The sequence below is a fragment of the Carcharhinus amblyrhynchos genome, chromosome 9, assembly GCF_965287045.1.
Source record: "Carcharhinus amblyrhynchos chromosome 9, sCarAmb.v2.hapA, whole genome shotgun sequence".
NCBI lineage: Eukaryota > Metazoa > Chordata > Chondrichthyes > Carcharhiniformes > Carcharhinidae > Carcharhinus > Carcharhinus amblyrhynchos.
In genome coordinates, this window is record NC_137332.1 from 64,844,317 (window position 1) to 64,865,595 (window position 21,279).

A 21,279-nucleotide genomic window follows, 5' to 3' on the forward strand; every position below is an offset into this window, starting at 1 on the left:
AGGAAATCTGTGTCCTTACCTGAGACTCCAATTCACAGCAATTTTGCCCTCTGAAACGGAGGATAGTTAGGAATGTGCGATAAATGCTGGCCCAGCCGGTGACACTCAGGTCGCATTTTAAAAAAATACACCTTTCACCATGGCCTGCATTACTGCTTGTTGCAAAGTATTTATTTAAGTATTCCCCTTCCCCCAAGTATGAATTCCTTTTTAGGTGCCTAATCTCTTATACTATCCTTTTTATTATTTATTTGCCTACAATAGATTTTTAGGTTCCCTTTTTAAATTACCTGCTGGTCTCGCTTCATACCATCTCTTTGCTTCTCTTATATGCTTTTTCATCTTCCCTCAATATCTTCTGTATTCGGCTTGGTTCTTGAATGCATTGTCAACCTGACATCAGTCATGAGCATATTTTTTCTTCATCTTAATCCTTATCTCCTTTATCTGGATTTGTTTGCCCTGCCTTTCCACTTCACCTAGTCTGAGCCCAAGCTAGTTCTTCTCCAAATGCAACCCATTGTTCAAACGCTATTTTGCCTGCCAACCTTTGATTCCAATTGTCTGGGCCAGATCCATTCTTGCCCATTTGAAGTTGACTTTCATTGTCCTTTTCCATAACCAACCTCCTGTTATTTGTTCTACTTGGCCAAGTAGATAAAATCTTCATCTTATGTCATGTTTTAGTGCGTATTTGGTGAACTGATTCCACTGGAAAGCAACCTCGTTCTCGAAAACCAGTCCTAAGAGAACTCTTTGCAATAATCTTTGGTATATGTTGTTGGTTGTACATGGACCTCCCAAATTCCTATTAATGAGGTCTGGCTGCAATATCATTGAATGCTTTCACAGGGGTTGATGATAAATAAAACGGAAGCTGATGGGATCACACCATATGCCTCAGATTCTATTACTTGTATTATTTGTGGACAGCTGATTTTAACTCACAAGAGTGAGGGTGAAGGTGACTTAAACGAATAACCCACTTATCCTGATAGTTCAAGTACAATTTTTATCAGAAATAAGTTAGCCAAAGTCAAAAATTTATACAGAAATCAGCATTGTGGTGTTGCTGCATGAAACTGCTTCCCTCTTTCTAGATGGTAATGGTTTTCATGGAATCATCATTAGCAGATTAGTTTGTCAGCATGAATATTAGTATTGTTTGAATTTTTTTCAGTGCTACTCTGTTAACACTGTATATTTTCCCCTCCAATAAAGGAGAACGACAGAAAATCCTAAAATGGCTTTTGTCTTATAATCCTCTGTGGCTGCGAATAGGACTGGAGGTGAGGTTTATTTAGTACAGTTAAACATAATGAAATTCTATTGCACCTTTTAATGAGTTTCAAACCATACAATTGTAAAGAAATGAAAAATTGTATTTGCTGTGAACAAGTGTAACATCTCTGAGTATAATTATGTTTTTACTTACAACGAGAAAGGATAAATTTTGGTTCACTGGCTGAAATCTTCATCTTGTGTCACATTTTAGTGCGTATTTGGTGAACTGATCCCATTGGAAAGCAACAGTGATGTGATTGGCATAGCTAGATTTATTTTAAATCACCTATTATGGAATTCTGATATAACTGCAGCATATCGGCATCCAACTGTGCCACATTTGTATCGTGATGGTAAGAAAATTTGCTTCAAATACACGGATTATGGATTCTGTTTCAAACTGTAAATTCGACATGTAGGCTGCAGGAGTATCTCATTGTGTTGAAAGGCCTTCACCAGTGTTGAGAACAAAAGGATTGTGGCTCATGTTGAAATCTAGATGAAATTGTGGATGATTTAGTCATCTATGAGCAGATTTTAATTTTGCTAATTCAGATAACATAGTCATAAATTAGAATCATTAGAATTTACCAAACAAAATGAAACTATAGCACATAGCATTGTTGATTAAGCTTTCCAAGTTTTCTAATTTTTTACAAAATATTTATTCATTTCCTCTCAAATGCTGTTGTGGATTTTACTTCTGCTATGGTTTTCATCATTTTTATAACTAAGGTGGCTTACTCATCTACTTTAGAGAGCATTATAACTTCAGCACAGTGACACAGATCAGATGCCAGACTTGGTAAGAGTGGCCTTTTCCTTTCATGGATGAAGTTAGTGATTAGTTACACTTTTGACCATTGTGAGCTTCCACATTGCGTCCAACACACATGACCAGATTTATTGAATTCACTTTTCCCCCTTTCAAGGGTACATTTCAACTTGGTAGTTTAATACTATAACCATATGCAAAAATAAATCCCTACAATGGGGACAGCATGGTGAGCTGAACAGCAACTTCATGTACTGATATTCCTATGGTTTCCCTCACTGATTACAATTGTTTTAAATTATATTTTCATTTAGATTAAAATAGTCAAGGCAGGTCTGGTTGTCTTCCATAGGGATGCTGCATCTGTTGTAATTGCTGCCATATGAGTTTAACCTTTACTCCGTCACCTACAAGTTAATTTCTTAATACGTGAACCTTTTTGCCCCAAGATCAAGATTATGATCAATGATGCAGTACTTCATTGTTGCTGAAAAAAGAGGCACATTTTTTAAGCTTTTCATCTTGCACTCATCAGGTTAGATTTATAAGAATATTAATTGTTAGGGGAGTAATAGTTTATACTGTATGAGAAAAGAGTGATTGATTGATTGATTGAATTGTGCTAGAGGCATTGCCATAGAGAATGCACCAGGCAACATGTGCCAGTGAGAAAATACCTATATTCACACAATGGACCCTGTCCTTCTTAGACAGAGCATTCCGTGCGTTGCATCTTTTTCAACTAAAAGTCTTGGGGGACAGCCATTCCCTTGTTCATTCCCCATAGCAATGCCTTGTCCAGTCAGAATTGACCTGCCTGTTTTGAATTTAAGCTAAAGCATAGCAGCTAACTGTTTCCTGGTGCATTCCCCACAGCGACATCTCTACCGGTAAGAAGTTTCGCACCACCAGGTTAAAGTCCAACAGGTTCATTTGGTAGCAAAAGCCACTGGCTTTCAGAGTGCTTGCTGCCCCTTCGTCAGGTGAGTGGGAGTTCTATTTACAAACAGAACATATAAAGACACAAACTCAGTTTACAAAATAATGATTGGAATGCGGATCTTTACAGGTAATCAAGTCTTAAAGGTACAGACAATGTGAGTGGAGAGAGCATTAAGCACAGGTTAAAGAGATGTGTATTGTCTCCAGATAAGACAGTTAGTGAGATTTTGCAAGTCCAGGCAAGTTGTGGGGTTTACAGCTAGTGTGACATGAATCCGAGGTCCTGGTTGAGGCCTTCCTCGTATGTGTGGAACTTGGCTATCAGTCTCTGCTCAGCGACTCTGTGCTGTTGTTGTCGTGAAGGCTGCCTTGGGAAATACTTACCCGAAGATCAGAGGCCGAATGCCTGTGACTGCTGAAGTGATCCCCAACAGGAAGAGAGCAGTCTTGTCTGGTAATTGTCGAATGGTGCTTGTTCTTCGGGTAAGTATTGGCTGAGGAATTCGATGCGGTTTTTCGCTGTGGCGCTGAGCCTTCAACATGTCATTGATGAAGACGAGCATTTTGCCAAGGCCATCCCCACACCCCCACTTCTTGCCTTCAAACAACTGCAAAACCTCAAAACAGACCATTATCTGCAGCAAACTACCCAGCCTTCAGGAGAACAGTGACCACGACACCATACAACCCTGCCACAGCAACCTCTGCAAGGTGTGCCAGATCATCGACATGGATTCCATCATCTCACGTGAGAACGCCATCCACCAGTTACATGATGCATACTCTTGCAACTTAACCAATGTTGTCTACCTGATACACTGCAGGAAAGGATGTCCTAAGGCATGGTACATTGGGGAGACCATGCAGATACTACGACAACAGATGAATGAACACCGCTCGACAATCACCAAACAAGACTGTTCCTGTTGGAGAACACTTCAGCGGTCGTGGGCATTCGGCCTCTGATCTTCAGGTAAGCATTCTCCAAGGCGGCCTTCAGAACACAACAGCGCAGAGTCACTGAGCGGAGACTGATAGCCAAGTTCCGCACACATGAGGACGGCCTCAACTGAATCTTGGGTTCATGTCCCACCTTGCAGAGGTTGCTGTGGCAGGGTTGTATGGTGTCGTGGTCACTGTTCTCCTGAAGGCTGGGTAGTTTGCTGCAGATAATGGTCTGTTTTGAGGTTTTGCAGTTGTTTGAAGGCAAAAAGTGGGGGTGTGGGGATGGCCTTGGCAAAATGTTCGTCTTCATCAATGACATGTTGAAGGCTCAGCGCCATGACTTGCCTGGACTTTCAAAATCTCACTAACTATCCTGTCTGGAGAGAATACACATCTCTTTAACCTGTGTTATTGCGCTCTGCACTCATTGTCTGTACTTTAAGACTTGATCACCTGTAAAGACTCGCGTTCCAATCATTATTTTGCAAATTGAGTGTGTGTCTTTAAAAGCCTGTTTGTGAATAAAACTCTCACTCACCTGACAAAGGGGTAGCAAGTGCTCTGAAAGCTAGTGGCTTTTGCTACCAAATAAATCTGTTGGACTTTAACCTGGTGTTGTGAGACTTCTTACTGTGTTTACCCAGTCCAATGCTGGCATCTCCTCATCATGACATCTCTGCCAACTAGAGTCAATATACCACCAATCAGCACTCCTTTCATGCTGCATAAGCTATTGTCCCTTTGGAATTCTCAAGAAGCTGTCCTGATGAGTGCAAGACAAAGATCTTTGACAGCATATCTTTTTCCACACAAGATCTGTAATGAATAGTTTGATTCATTAAAATCTGTTGCCATTAAATGTATATTGATTCTCGATTACATGTTTGTATTGGGAGTAGGAGGTCACTTTGTAGCAGTATATGTGAATATATATCTAAAGCTACCTTCTATTAAGTCTCGGGTGGAGATTATATTTAAATAATTTTGTAACTACTATATTGATTTTTCAGAACACAAGGAGGTTTTGGCACAATTCACACTGAAGAAATTTCTGCTGTTGGTTTGGTTCCTGGATTGTGCTAAACAGTCTAGGTTGATAGATCATGATCCATGCCTTTTCTGCAAAGATGCTGAATTTAAGGTTAGATGTGCATGACCGATGTCTTGTCATAGATGTTATATGTACGTAGTTTGGCCTGGTTGATTATCTCTTTAAATTTAAAAAATCCTTACAGCATAACAATTTTATTTTGAGCAGAATGTCATTTTAAAAAGGTAACTTCAAATAAAAGTTAATTTTGTGATCATTGTGTTACTTAAAAGCTAATTGCTATTAGTAATACAAACATTTAAATTAAGAGCAGGAGTAGATCAGTTGGCCCTTCAACCATGTTCTGCTATTCAGGTAGATCATGGCTGATCTGATTACAAGCTCAATCATACATTCCTGACAACCCCCAATACCTTCCACCCCTTTGTTAATCAAGAATCTATCTCATCCTGTCTTAAAATATAACAGCATGGCATGGTTGGAGCATCCCTAGTAAAGCCTGCTGTCTGGCTCCAGAACTGTTGTGAGAAACTATCCTGAAAACTTTGTAAGAGCTCTTCATCTACACCACCTTTGCCCATCCGATCTTTCCAATCTCCATGATTATTGTACTAGCTTTCTGACAAGCTCCCATTATCTCTTCCTTTACTCTGTCCTATCATATGGTTACAGTTAGGGGGCCTGTACACCACCCACAGTTGACTTCTTGCCTTTATAGTTTCTAATCTAATCCTAAAGCATTTCTACATCCTGATTTCCTGAATTTAGGCCACCCCTTTGTAACGTGCTAATAATAATTATTAATTATTATAAGAGCCCAACCTCCTTCATTCCTTAACTTTCTGTCCTTTGTGAATATCATGTAACCGTCAATATTCAGGTCCATTCTATGTCATCTGGTAGCTGTATCTCTAATGGCTATCGGAATATACCTTTTAATTTCTATTTGCGCTATCAGTTCATTTGTTTTGTTTTGAATGGTACATGTGTTTAGATACAGAGCCTTTTTTATCCTTATTAATTTTGTAGTATCTAGCCTTTTCTGTTGATTTATTGTTAGATTTGTATTCTCTATCCTCTCATGTGATGGTTTGTTTGCCATTTCTTATATTAGTGTCTCTCTCTTGCCTTGCCTCTATTCTTTGGCTTACCACGTCCTTCCAGAATTGATCCACTAATCAATATAAAACTCTCTCTACATCCCTAGTTAGATGGCTTGCAGATAGATCAGGCCCAGCTCAGTTCAGGAGTAGACCATCCCAAGAGTACAGATACAACTCTTTCCAGTACTGGTTACAGCAACCTGCAAACAGAAACCGATTTCTCCCACATCAATCTCTGAGTTATACATTCATTTCCCTCATCTTATTTGTCCTATGTCAAGTTGCATGCACATGCTCAGGTAATAGAAACATAGCCTCATACTGACAATGCAGAACCTCCTTCCTTGTTGGTAACTACATGGACCACAACCACTGGATCCATAAGTTTCCCTCCCATCCTGAATAAGTACAATGGGCAGGTAACACAGCCATCTGGACTCATTGCTACTGAGAACACTTTCAATTCCCTTTACTATACTGTCCCCTAATACCAGATGGAATTTTAGATTGCGGTACCTGGGAATGTAATACAGGTAGGAAACCTCATGACATTTTGAAAATTACATGGATGAGCAGTTGAAATGCCATGACTTTCAAGGTGATGGGCCAAGTGCTGGATAGTGAGATTAGTGTAGATTTAGTGTAGTTTTGTTGATTCAGGCACAGTGGGCTAAAGGGCTTCTTCTGTACTGTATGGCTCAATGACTCTATATGTTCTTTTGTGCTTCCCCTTCTTTAATGGCTTCGTGTACCACAGTACCATGGTCAGTCAGGTCATCTGTCCTGCAGTCCCTACACTCATCCAAACAAGCTGAAAGAACCTCAAACTTGTTGGACAATTGCAGAGGCTGATACTCTAACCCTGGGTCCCCATTTTTAAAAATAAATTTAAAAAAGTAACTTTGAGGATAGCATGATGCCTTTATTGTAATATCACATCTTGAGGCACTTCTTAGGAGCCTTATGAAACAATGCAACACTGAGCCATGTGAGGAAATATTAGGGCAAATGTCCAAAAGCTTAATCAAAGAGACAGGTATTGACAGAGTTTTTAAAAAAGAGAGAGTCAAATAGTTGACTCCAGGCTCCATGGCCTTGGCAGAATAAAACATATCCATCGATGGTGGAGAGATGGAAGTCCAGGATTCTCAAGAGTGAGAATTAAAGGAGCACAAATATCTCTGAAGAATTAGGGCTGGAAGAGACTAGACGTGAGGAGCAAGGGAAGATTTGAAAACAAATGAAATTTAAAAATTGAGGTGTTTAATTAAGAGCCAATGTTAGGTTAGTCGGCATGTGACTGAGGGTGAACAGGACTTGGCTAAGGAAGGATTGAGAATAGCTGGTTGGTCTGCTCGCAACCATGGAATGGATTGGAAAGCTCTGTCTACTGTCTGTATCCAGGTCCTCCTCCTTTCCAGCTCTTTTCTTTAGTCATTCCTTGTTTAGTCTGTCATGTTCGACCTTCCGTAAACTTGCCAACCTATGATTTGTATGTGAGGACAAAATATAATAATTGAGTTTGCTGTTGACACAAAACCTGGTGGGCATATGGTTTGAGAAGGATGCAGAGAAGCTTGGAAGAGATTTAGCCTGACCAAGGGCGTGGCAGATGGAATATACTGTGGAAAAATGTTACCCACTTTGGTAGGAAAGTCAGAATGAGAGGTGATCTCATTTGAGGCATACAGAATTCTTACAGGGCTTGACTGAGTAATTGCAGGAAATCCCCTGGTTGGGAGAGGTTTGCGAACCATGGGATTTGCCTTAAGAGTAGGCCATTTACAATTGTTTCTTCAGAAGATGATGAACCTTTTTGGAGTTTTGTATCCAAGCGGGCTATGGAGGCTCATTAATATGTATATTAAGAATGAGGGTCTCAATAGCAAATGAGGTAAGGCAGGCATGGCATCAGGTAATACAGAATAGGAAGTTTGCTGTTTTAGTGATTGCACAGACGTATGGTTGAAAGATCATTTTGGTCAAATATGAAGCTAAGGTTGTGAACAGTCCACTTAACCTCTGACAATTGCCAGGGTGAGGTTAGCTCGAGAATGAAATTTATGGCAGGAACTTAAGACAAATGGTTTTTGTCATCCTAATATTTATTTGGAGGAAATTTCTACACAATGTTAGCACTCTGGTAGTTTAAAGATGTTGGAGGGGTTGAGAGAGGTGGCACTGGGGTAGACTGAGCATAATTAATTGGACACTATTGTCTTTTGGATGATGTCACTGAGCAGGAAGGGGTATAAGGGAATAAGCATATATCCTAGGGGAACACAAGTTAATGAAGTGGGACTATATTGTTCACGGACACTGGCATTCTGAACAAGAATAATTTATCAAGTCCCCCAGTATCAAGGTGAATGAGACGATTAAAAAAATTTGAGATTTATTTCAGAATGTTGACGAATTGAGTTATTACAGAGAAACCATTAGTGTGAGCACACAATGGACAAGATGAGAACATGAATTCAGTGACTTAACAGCTTTGCATTGTGTATTCAGGCTGGTCACGTACTTGTGATTCCTTTTAACTTAGTTGTAAATGATTACAGTACTTAAAAAGTTTTTGAACATAGACGCTGGTATTGAAGCGTGAATATAATATGGCAAAACTTTTTTGATTGTGAAAATTTTTGCAAGCTAAACTAGGGTGTCCAATGCAAAACTCAAAGACTGATGTGCTGTAAAATATGATTTTGTTTATGGGTAAACCGAACTTCCTAATTTTTACTTGTCTTTCCTGTTTAGGCAAGCAAAGATCTGTTACTTGCCTTCTCTAGAGACTTTCTTAGTGGAGAAGGAGACATTTCTCGTCATCTTGGTTACTTTGGATTGACTGTTAGCCATGTCCAAACACCGCTCCATGAATTTAATTTTGCTATCACCAACATAGCTGTTGATCTTCGATGTGGCATTCGTTTGGTGTAAGTATGTTTTAATTATCTGATTGAATGATGGTGCTTTTGAACTTTGTCATAATCTGATGTGCATTTTAAGTAATTGAACTGTAATAAAGTGATTTATGGCAAGACTAATTGTGGAAAACAGCTAAACTAATCCAAAAAATGTTCAAACATTTTGTTTGAAGGTTTTTTGACACTCTTTTCATAAAAACGTACAATTTTATAATTGTTCAACTTGCAGTCATGTTTTGGTCTGGCAAAGTCCACTTTTAAATGAGCAGTGAAATTTGGTTTTAAACAGTTTATGATCTTCTTCATGTCCTATGGGCATGATAGTTCTATATTGCTTGTTGTATCTGCATGCTGTCTTGTAATGATGATATTCAAAAAAATTTGTGTTATTGTACATCTTACCACTTAGAAAAAGTTCTGTTTCTTTTACCCCATTCTTCCTACCAAAGTAAAAAACTGCCAGTATTCTACATTATATACTATCTTGTGCATTTGCCTAAACTATCTATATGCCTTTATAGACTCTGGGGCGATTCCCCTGGCCCATTGAGCTTCTAGAGGCCCAGAAGAGGCTGCTTAGCGGGCTACCTGCTGGGCATCATGGTCTCCATCTCTGGGGCCAGGATTTTTAGTGTAATCGACTCCGCACCGGAAATTGGCGCAGAGCTGATTTAAATATTAGAATTTATATTTCCAAGTCATTAGGGGGCCCGGAGATTTCAGCCTCTCCACTCTTCATCCCCAACCCGCCCATCCTTTCCCTCGCCAGGCATGGTTCACTCCAGTGGGGTTTACGACAACTCCCTGCTAACGGGGAACTGGCGGTCAACCCAGCCTGGCCCATGACACTGCACAAGGGGCAAAGTGACAATGCCCAACGGTCATTGGATAGTGAGGTCATCAGGGCTGGCCATCTAGGTAGCGGGGTTTGCAGCAGCATTGATGTGAGGTTGCGGGGCCACTGTGCATGCGCCTATCTTGGTGCTGACAGATCCATGTATGTGCAGTAGCCCACTTGGCGCCATGCTGCCAGCGTCTCCAAAAGGAATACGTCATGCTCCCTGGTTTTCAATGTGAATCTCGTTGAGGCACTCTGCAATGTGTGAGATTGATTTTGAAAATCCCTCTTTTTAAAAAAAAATCAGTGGGAGTTACTCCAGTTTTTAATGTGAATTTGGCACTTAGAATTTTTTTGGGAGAATCGCACCCCACCCCAATCTTTCTTGCCACTTATTTTCTCACCTAGCTTTATATTGTCACAAAATCTGAATCTGTTACACTCTGATCTAATATCTCAATGAGTAATATAGATTGTGATGAGCTGAGGCCTTTGCTCTGATTGTTGTGGCATCCAACTACTATAGCTTGCTAACTGAAAATGACCTTTTATTCCTACTGTTTTCTGTCTGTTAACAAATCCTTTAAACTTGCTAGTATTACTCCCTGTCCCATGCGACCTTACATTGTGCAACAACTTTTCTTCTAGCACCTTTTGAAATGCAAAACCAGTTATATCTGCTGTCCCCCCACCACTAACCCTGCTCAGAAAAACTAATACATTTGCTAAGTATGGTTCCGCTTTAACTAAACCATGTTGAATGTGCCAAGCCATGTTATGACTTTCTAAGTTGATGGTTGGCATTTCCTTTATGGATTCCAGAATTTTCCTAATGGCTGACATCAAGCTAACTGGTCTGTGGTTCCTTGTTGTGTGTCTCATTCCTTTCTCAAACAGCAGTGTTTGTTAGGTACCTACAAAACCATGAGTACCTTTCCAAAATCTGTTTTTAGAGTAAATCTAGCAGGAAACAGAACCTGAGCCACCTGAACCTGGGAAATATTGCAATGTACTCTGCCATCAGAGAATCAATTGGCTCTGGATTGCAAACTTATAAAAATATGACTGTTTGCAAACTCAGTAAAAAGTCTGACAACACCAGGTTTTAGTCCAATGGATTTGGTGGTGTTGTCAGACTTTTTACTGTGTTTACGCCAGTCCAACACCGGCATTCCCACATCATGTTTGCAAACTACCATTACTGATTGTGTTGATGTGGCATTGGTACAGAATAATCAACCTAAGAATGGGTGATCATAGAACTTTATGGTGAGACCAGTAAATATTTGATTAAAATTAAGTTTATTAGTTTGAGACTCAATGGAGTAAACACTTGGTTGTTAGAGTAAATGTTACCACATATCATTATTTAATTACCTGAAGAAAATTGAAGAGATCACTTGGACACATTGTTTTGTAATTTTCCTGGCTGGATGTTCTAGGCTGCTCATGCATTTCAATGATAAATATTTTGAAGGAGTTCGAAATACTTTTCTTTTGACTTGATGAAGACTGTTCAGAAAATACATGTACTAACATTTCTAGATGGAAAATTGGAATACTCTTATGAATTGCTCAATATGTGTATTTAAAATTCACATGCACAATATGGTGTGTCATTTATTTGATTTGGATAACCTTTTCCAGACGAGCAGTGGAACTTCTCACACGAAACTGGAAACTATCAAAACAACTAAGAGCCCCAGCAATTAGTCGTCTTCAAAAACTGCACAATGTGGAAGTGGCATTGAGTGCCCTTAAAACTCATGGAGTTGATCTGAAGGATGAACAGGGTAAAACTGAAATTCCATTGCTAACTTGAAGTATGGTATTTCATAATGTAACCACTTTTGAACACTTCTGCTTTTCATTCACAAGGCAACCTGCTAGATTCGAGGGATATTGTTGATGGACATCGAGAAAAAACTTTGGCATTGCTGTGGAGAATCATCTTTGCGTTTCAGGTATTGTGTACATTTTAGGTTAATGTAATTGTGGTTTCTTTTAAGCATACAGTTGTCAACCTTCAAAGATGATGGTGCTAATGTTCGTCGTTAAGGTAAAAGAGTTGTTTGATTAGTATTGAAATTCTGCAGGATACACATTGGGAAATGTAATTTGACTCTCAATTTGTTTGCTTTCACCATCATTTGAGATATTACTTTCTTTGGAAAGCAGACAGTCCTACCTGGCTCTGTCTTTTGGAATTTTAGCTTGTGGCAACCTTGCAACAACCTTGTGGTCACCTCCTGGAAAATGATAGGGCTATGAAAATAAATGAAATTGTACGTGCTAATTAACTGAAATTAATGAAGAATGTAAAAAGCAGCATTATCATAAAAGCCAATCTTCCTCTGCACTCCCACCTTTTTTCTCCTCAATTTGCAGCTGTTTATTTGTTGAAGCAAACCCACTGCTGAATTTGTATTTGTTTAATTTTCTTGTTTCCTCCTTTATGTAGATATGAGTGTTCTATAAGCTCATTTAATAAATAGATGTTTTGTTAATTTATTACATATTAATCTTCCATATGCCATTTCAAAAATGAAAATTCTAACTACATAGTATGAGAACTATTGACAGGGGTTTTCTCTTGAGGCTATGTATTGCTCAACTTAGCCTAAATACAGAGACTCATGAAACTCAGTGTACTGATTTTAAGATAGAGTCATAGAGGTTTACAGCATCGAAACAGGCCCTTCGGCCCAACTTGTCCATGCTGCCCTTTTTTTAAAAACCACTAAGCTAGTCCCAATTGCCCTCATTTGGCCTTTATACCCATCGTACCCATGTCACTATCTAAATGCATTTTAAAACACAAGATTGTATCCGCCTCTACTACTACCTCTGACAGCTTGCTCCAGACACTCACTACCCTCTGTGTGAAAAAATTGCCTCTCTGGACACTCTGGACCCTCTCACCTTAAACCTATGCCCTCTAGTTTTAGACTCCCCTATCTTTGGGAAAAGATATTGACTATCTAGCTGATCTGTGTCCCTCATTATTTTGTAGACCTCTATAAAATAACCCCTTAGCCTCCTATGCTCCAGAGAAAAATGTCCCAGTCTATCTAGCATCCCCTTAATACTCAAACCATCAAGTCCCGTTAGCATCCTAGTAAATCTCTTCTGCACACTTTCTAGTTTAATAATATCCTTTCTACAATAGGGTGACCAGAACTGCGCACAGTATTCCAAGTGTAGCCTTACCAATGTCTTTACAACTTCAACAAGACGTGCCAATTCTTGTATTCAGTGTTCTGACCAATGAAACCAAGCATGCCGAATGCTGCATTCAACACTCTGTTCATCTGTGACCCCACTTTCAAGGAGCTATGAATATGTATCTCCAGATCTCTTCGTTCTATAACTCTCCCCTACGCCCCACCATTATCTGAGTAAGTCCTGCCCTGGTTCAATCTACCAAAATGCATCACCTTGCATTTGTCTAAATTAAACTCCATCTACCATTTGTCAGTCTACTGGCCCAATTGATGTGACTTTATTGACCAATCAATTGATTGGGAGAATGATATCAAGTAGCCCAGCACTCAAGGTATAGAATGCGGGCAGCCCAATATTGCTGTGAAAAACAGTGCCTCTGTGTGGGCAATTACACATTTTCAAAATCATATTTCTCTCCTTTCTGGTGGGCATAATCCAGTAAACACTAATACAAATCAGTCAGTAATCATCACTGTCACTAACTCCAGCCAATAGTAATATATGCCCTGACTTCATGGAATCTGATTTGTCCTTAATTATGGATGTTCCCTCCCTTCTGTTGCTCAGCAACATAAGATACTGGACAGTGAGATAGGAGAATGATTTTCACAGACTCAAACCCATGTGACACTAGTCCGACCCTGAGAAAATCCTTATCTGCCTTGCACCTTAGTTATCAGCTTGGAACTGTACAGTTCTATTCATCAAACTGGCATTGGTAGCCATCTTGTTCCTGACAACTACTGATAAAGTAGCTGTATTCAGTAGAACCATTGTCCCACGGAATGCAGACCCTGTCTACTACCTCATCCCATCAGATCCTAGTCTACCTTACTGTTGGTTGAAGTTTCACTAATGTACTCTAAAAGTAAACTGTGTCCATTTTATAAATTCAAAATACATGTTTTAAATGAGGAATACTTATTATTCAGTTAGATCATTCACTCTTAAGTCAGTATTTGTTAGTGTTCTTAAACCCATGATTGTGTTTTCTGTTAGCCTGATTTAGCCTCCCTACGTCAAGAACTTATTACGAATGAGTCTCACACCTGCAGCCCTTTAAAAATGAACTAAATGCCATTAGCACTCTTTAGTTTTCTTTAATTTTGCTCTATCAATTTTAAGTTTCTTTCCCCTCAATACTTCTGTTTAAACAGAATGCTTATAAACTTTCAGGGGTCCAATTGTGCAACAGGAGAGTACATAAAAAGTAATGCTGCAGCACCAAGCTTGCCGTCAGATAATGAATAGTTTAATTTACATATAACTCACGTTTCAGTTTTTCAGCCTGATGCACCTCGCATGATAATCTATACTTTAATCTGACATTGATTGGATAGATCAAAGGAACATTAATTATAGTTCTTTGTGCCCATATTAAAAATAAAGGATAGGTGTTTTATTGTCAAGTGAAGTTCATTGGGGAGCATTAATCTTTAATGAAATCTAAAACAAAAGAAGCTCAAATAGAACATAGCACCAAGCAATCTGAAGTTACCATTCGATGTTAACATGTCAGTGCCATTTTTTCCAAAAGGCAAACTGATTTTTTTGTGAGATAAGCTTGAAGAAACACAAGTCAGGTGGCGGCTCCTTTATGGAACCCGCACACCCTTCCATTAACTGGTGGCTCCTTTATGGAAACTGCACATCCTTCCATTAATTAATGGCTCTTTTATGGACACCAAGCACAGACCAGTCCTCCCAATAATGGGCACTTATGCAAATTTTCTGCATTTCTCGATTCCTTTCAAAACGCTACCTTGAAGTCATTCGGACTCTATCACGGTGAAAAGGTAAAATAAGAGAAGTATGATGGCCCACTAGCACAGATGGCTGCCAGGTCCTGCCTTGTGCTAGGCTGAATGGCTGCTCCCCTAGGGCCCTGCAATTGACCTTGTTCCTGGCTTAAGGGTGCCTCCTCCCTTCCTATTTAGCTGCATGTTACTTGACAGGGCCTGAAGACATTTAATGGAGCAACCAGTTATCCTCAGGCCTGCTCCTGGCCTCCTTTTATTGAGTTTCTGGCCATCTTCCTCTATTTTCCTTTTTACTTCTCATTGGCCTACTCAGTCGGATTGTCAGTGTAGCAGAAGGTATCCTATGTGGTGGCCGGCAGTTCCTTCAGCCACACGCTCCCTCCTTCCTGCCCATGCTCCTCTGCCATTCATAAAATCTAGATGGAAGAGAGGGAACCTGTGATTGGAGGAGCTGGAGTAGTGTGTGTGGGAGAGACAATCCGATTGGACGATCAGTTATTCTCAGATTCTATCTCTTCCATGGTCACTACTCTGCCAAATGCTGCATTGTTTTCCCAATCTCAGCCCCACATACATAGTGTTAGGTTGGATGTATGGGGGTGCCCTTTCTTGAATTCAGCCATCTCTTTAAATTTTCACAAGCTACTTGAGGTTTTACAGATGAAGGTGCCTGCTTCTTCTGTTGTGTTTTGAACACTAATTTGTGCACTGTTTTGACTGCATTGTTTTTAACCTCCTAGGTAGAGATTTTGCTCAATGAAGATCAGTTACATGAAGAGATTGAATTCTTACAAAAATCTTTACGTACACAACACAAGCTGGAAGCTTTGCGCTCCATGTCTGTATTGTCCCATCCAGTAAAAGATCAAGACGTCAACATTTTACCTGAGAAATATAGCCCCCGACTCAAATTGCTAATGAATTGGATTAATGCTGTATGTGGATATTATGATGTCAAAGTAAGTTGATTTGTTCATTTACTTCAACCATATAAAATTGATCAAATAATGTTCTTAAATGTGTATTTGAAATCTACTTGTATGTGCAAGTGCCGTCCTTCATTTCTTTTTTAAAGAATCCTACAGTGCAGAAGGAGGCCATTCAGCCCATCAAGGCTGCACCAACCACAATCCCACCCAGGCCCTATGTCCATAACCCCATGCATTTATCCAAGCTAATCCCCCTGACACTAAGGTGCAATTTAACACGGCCAATCCACTTAACTCGCATATCTTTGGACTGTGGGAGGAAATTGGAGCACCCAGAGGAAACCCACACGGACGCTGGGAGAAAGTGCAAACTCCACGCAGACAGTGATCCAAGCTGGGAATCGAACCTGGGTCCTTGGCACTGTGAGGCAGCAATGCTAACCGCTGTGCCATACATGACTATCCTTTATGCGTGAAACTGAACAGTAACTTTCAGCCATTGCAGTTATTTCCTTAGCCAATTCTAACTTTGTTTCGACTCCATGCCCAAAGAGACTCAAGTATTTATTTGCTCTCAGAATGGATGTGCTGCTGGCAATTTTATTTTCAGATGATTTTGAAAACTTAGGACTTCTCCCATCTAAATCTTAGGTGTGTTTATTCCATAGCACTATGTGGTGGCTTTCAGTGTTATTCACCAGATAAAATTGGCAATGTAACATCTGGTAGTTTGAACTATTAAGATATGCATGAAGTCATTGAATATGATTTTGACCATAAATAGGGTAGATGTGATTGATGGATATAGATTTTGAAGTTTATGTTTGATTGCCTTTATGATCAGAAAGGCATCTTACAATCTTGCCTATTTACTTGTTGCTGTTAAAATCTCTCAGGAACTTATCTTGATCATTTCAAGTGTTACAAGTTGTGTTACTTGTAACAATTAGACTCCCACTCTCTGGTTGGTAGTTTTCACCAGGCGGAACTGCTGGCCCCGAGATCTTGACTTAAGGGGAAGCCTGCCAGTCCCTGATTGGCTTATGGTTCAGTGGGTCATACCATAAAGAGGTTGAACAGATCTCTCATCAACTCACCAGCTGATAGCTGAAACACCTGATACCTCCTGCAAGATTCCATCCCTGATTGTACTGCTACCAGGGTGCATATTTACATCTGTGGCATTATCCAAGGGCAGAATTGGGATTGGCTATCATGGTTCCCCACTATTGAATACTCTGCTGAAAATCACTGTTGTGCTCACACATGACGAGGTATAACTGGTTAGATGAGATTCTGGCAGAAAACTGATGTTGATACGAAAATTGGATGAGGAGGTTAAGATGAAGATCTTGGCGGGAAAAGGAACTGAATTAGTTGAGATTTCTGCAGTACTTAATACAACATAAAAAGAACAAAAATATGCTGATGCGCTGAAGTTAAATAAAAATCTACTGATGACCAAGATTTCTTGCATTGTTAAATTTCGAGAAGCAATATATAAAGTGGCCCTTGTTCCTGTACTGCATTAAGGATCCTAACTTTTATAAATGTATAATTTGAATTTTACTTGCGTCATGCAGAGCGTAATATTGTTGCCAGTTAAGTTGGGAGGTTGGAAAAGCTGGAGCAGAGAAAGCTAAGAGGAGATTTGGTGAAAGAAGCAGGTGTGACATGAGGAAAATCTTGTTTATGCAGCAGGTAGTTTGGATTTGAAATGAACTGAGCAGTGGCGAGTATAAACTCATAGCTTTGGAATGCAATTAATATTTGAAGAAAAATGAATTGAAAGGACATTGGGAAATAGTGCAAGAGTGGGACTATAGGATTCAAGAGCTAATGCTGTTGCTGGACCAAATGACCTGTGTCTTTTCTGCACGATTGTATGTACCTAAAAACAATGGAAATGACAATGAAATGCCAAGCAGAGCCTGACATCGTTTCTCAAAGAACTTACCTTTCTGAAATTTTGTCAGCTAGATTATTGAGAAATTGCTATTTTGTAAGTAACGTCTAAGAAAAACTGTAATAAATATTCAAATAAACAATTCAATTGTACGGCCATGTAATTATTTTGTTTCTTATTTCAGGTTGAGAACTTCACCGTAGCCTTTTCTGATGGCAGAGTTTTCTGTTACCTTATCCATCATTATCACCCTGGCCTTCTAGCTGCAGATAACATCTGTTCACGAACCATGCAGACCGTAGAATGTGCTCAACATGGTACAGTGGCAATTGATACATCAACTAGTGATTCTGATGAAAGCTCAGTTGAAGCCATTCCAACCAACCTCAGTAAGTATGGCTAGTCTTCCGAGATTATGGTGGCGTATGTGCTCAATTGCTAAATTATTTCTGATCCATATTGTTTCTACAACCTGCATGTTACAATAGAAATGTGTTTTTTGTTTTCACTGATGTGTATGTTACCTGCTCGTATCTTTCTTTCACATAATGCAAAATTACTTGAAAAGTTATCTTTAATTTTTAGTTTACTAGTTTAGTCTGTAGTTGCCTACTGTGCTGTAGTGCAACCATGCAGGATTATGTAATGCAAACTTTTGCATTTGAATGTATCAGCCACTTGATGCACTGCTGAAATGCAGTTGTACATAGCTTTTGCCTGCCAGTCAGTCCTGACCTTATCACAATTTCCATTATGAAAATAGGCTCCCTATACCATTTTCCAGTATTTGCTTTATCTGTACTCATGGGGAATCTGGAAATAGTCAGCATTATCTTGCCATTTTATCTGGTGGGATACAACTTTGCAATTTTAAAATAGAAAATCAAATGCACCTCTAGGCCATGTAGCTTAAAGTTGATTTGAATTTAGCAATGCAGCTTCCTAGTTTTGCCGTTGACATTAGTGATACAGTACTTTAAGTTTCAGAACACCTGCTTAAAAAGTGTACGTTTTTGGAAGATTTAAATGTTGAGTGCAGTTGAATTGTAATCTGTGACTTGTGTAATGTTCATTTTGATGGATCGCCAAAGAGCTGAAATAATTTCAGCAATCTGTATAATTCTTGAAGTATGGCAATTCCCATGTGCCTATCCTGCTATTGGGAAGAATAATTCCAGTGGCGACATGAATGGAGACAACACTGTGGGAGCAATTTATTACTGACTGGAACAACTTCAGATATCTGAAAGTATGAAAATATCGACGATAAGGAAAAAAGCAGGCCCATCAATGCTCTTCACTGTCCTTCCCGATCAAAAACCATACTTTGACAGTAGGCAAAAGAAAAACAGGAGGGAGAATAATTTAAATAATATCTCGAATCTATCCGTGTGGAGCTTGCACGTTCTCCCTGTGTCTGCATGGGTTTCCTCTGGGTGTTCCAGTTTCTCCCACAGTCCAGAGGTGTGCGGGTTAGATTGATTGGCCATGCTCAATTGTCCACTACTGTTAGGGAGATAAGCAGGGTAAATATGTGGGATTATGGAGATAGGGCATGGGTGAGATTGTTGTCAGTGCAGGTTCGATGGGTGAATTGCCTCCTGCACTGTAGGGATTCTGTAACTTTATGAATTTTTCTCAATGACTCTTAATCCATTTTTACTATTTGTATAGACTTCCACTTTTGAGTAATTTGATTTTAAGTAATTGAAATCGCCTTTTTAAAAAATTATGCCATTTATTCAATATGATACTATTTACTCCATATGTTTTGTGCTAGTCAGATTCGTGATAAATGAAATATTTTTAAATATTTATATTAAATCATGAAATGGCTGCAACTCCAAAAGGGGCGATTTAGCCCATCATGTTTGGGCTAGTCCTACTCCCTGTCTTTTTGCCATAACATGGCATTTGTTTCCTCTTCAGGTACTAATCCATTGTCTTTTGAAGGTCTCCATTGAATAATCTATCTACACCACATTCTTGGGTTGTGTATTCCAGAGCTAACAGCTCACAGCATTTACAAAAAATGATCTTCAAACTGCTCTTGATTCTTTCAGGAATCACCTGAAATCATTGTATTATTCTGGATCCTCCTGCCAACGGGAAGAGTTTATCCCTATCTACACTGTCCAAATCCATGTTCTTGAATGCCTCTATCAAATTCCTCTTAATCTTCTCTTGTCCATGAAGAACAGCTTCAATTTCTAACCTATCCATGTAACTAAAGTTAATCATTCCAGGAGCTATTTGCATGAAACCTTTCTCTCTAAATGTCTTCACACTCTTCCTAAAATGTTGCACCCAGAACTGGACACACTATTGCAATTGAGGCTGAACCAATGTTTAAGAAAGTTCATTATAACTTCATTATTTTTGTATTTTGGGCCTCTATTTATAAAGCTCAAGATCCTGTATTCTTTAACCACGTTCTCAACTTCCCTGCCGCTTTCAGTGATTTGTGTATATGTACCCAAGACCTCTGCTCCTACATCCATTTACAATTAAACCCTTTTACTTTGTAATCCCTCTTCTCGTTCCTACCAAAATGAATCGCTTCACATTTCTCCGTATTAAATCTGATTTGCTACTTGTCTGCCCAGTCCACCTTCCCTCAGTCAATTTTATAAACGTGCTGCTACTGTTGCTTTTATTCCATGGGTTTTTACTTTGCTCTCAAGCCTGTTGCATGTCATTTTTATCTGTTTATTTGTTGAATGTCCATGTACATCAACTGGCTTCCCCCAATCAACCTTCTCTGTTATCTTCTGAAACAGTTCGAGCAAGCTGAACACCATTTGCTCTTTACAAATCCGTGCTGGCTTCCTGAATTAATCTACCCTTACCTAAGTGACTGTTAATGTTCTGGATTATCAATTCTAAAACCTTTCCTGTTAGATTTATCCTTAAATTATGACCAGTGCTTCTGCAATTTCCATCCACTCTTCAGTACCATTGGCCAGATATCACCCAATCCAAGTGATTTAGCAACTTTGTGGGGTCATGTAAATCAAGTGTCAGGAGGCATTTTGGGGGTAGTAGAAAGGACTAGGAGAAAAGCAGAGTACAAATAATTCACTGGATGAGGACCAACTTTAACAGGTTGAGAACAGATCTGAACCTGGTAAATTACAATCAAAGTTTGGCAGGCAAACCTGATAGGCCAGCTTATCTCATATCGTCTCTTAATTTTTTAGCCCATCCAGTGCCTCAACTACCTCCTCCTTCACTCTTATTTGGATTGCACCTCTTCCTTAAAAATGGAAAGTCCTCACGGAGGTGGGGCATGGCTGAGGCATGGCTGTAAATCCCTTTAAGGTTTTTAATCAGTCCAACTTCTCATTTTGATACCATATTCCTGTTCATGTGCCTGCAGCAAATTTTCAGAATAATTTGTTAGATACCGTTTTCTTTTTTTTTGCTTCACTTATTTATCTTTCTCTATTTCTCTGAATATTTTCCCTGCACCTTCCATATTGAGCCTGGTTCTCAATTGTATTATCCAATTGGCATCTGACACGCAACCTTTTTTCTGCTTTCTTTTTTGTCCTCCAGGGAGCTACAACTGAGTTATCAACTCTTGAAAGGCAGCCC

At 39.4% G+C, this 21,279-nt stretch overlaps 1 protein-coding gene across 1 annotated transcript in view; it reads left to right on the plus strand.

Moving 5' to 3' along the window:
• aspm (assembly factor for spindle microtubules) overlaps positions 1 to 21,279 on the plus strand; it is a 72,052-nt gene that overhangs the window by 15,308 nt on the left and 35,465 nt on the right. Inside the window, exons 7-14 of the mRNA XM_080195854.1 lie at positions 1,222 to 1,289; positions 1,496 to 1,637; positions 4,957 to 5,087; positions 8,858 to 9,033; positions 11,510 to 11,655; positions 11,741 to 11,826; positions 15,588 to 15,806; positions 17,867 to 18,071. Coding sequence (XP_080051980.1) covers positions 1,222 to 1,289; positions 1,496 to 1,637; positions 4,957 to 5,087; positions 8,858 to 9,033; positions 11,510 to 11,655; positions 11,741 to 11,826; positions 15,588 to 15,806; positions 17,867 to 18,071 — 1,173 coding nt within the window. The remainder of the gene's footprint in view (positions 1 to 1,221; positions 1,290 to 1,495; positions 1,638 to 4,956; positions 5,088 to 8,857; positions 9,034 to 11,509; positions 11,656 to 11,740; positions 11,827 to 15,587; positions 15,807 to 17,866; positions 18,072 to 21,279) is intronic.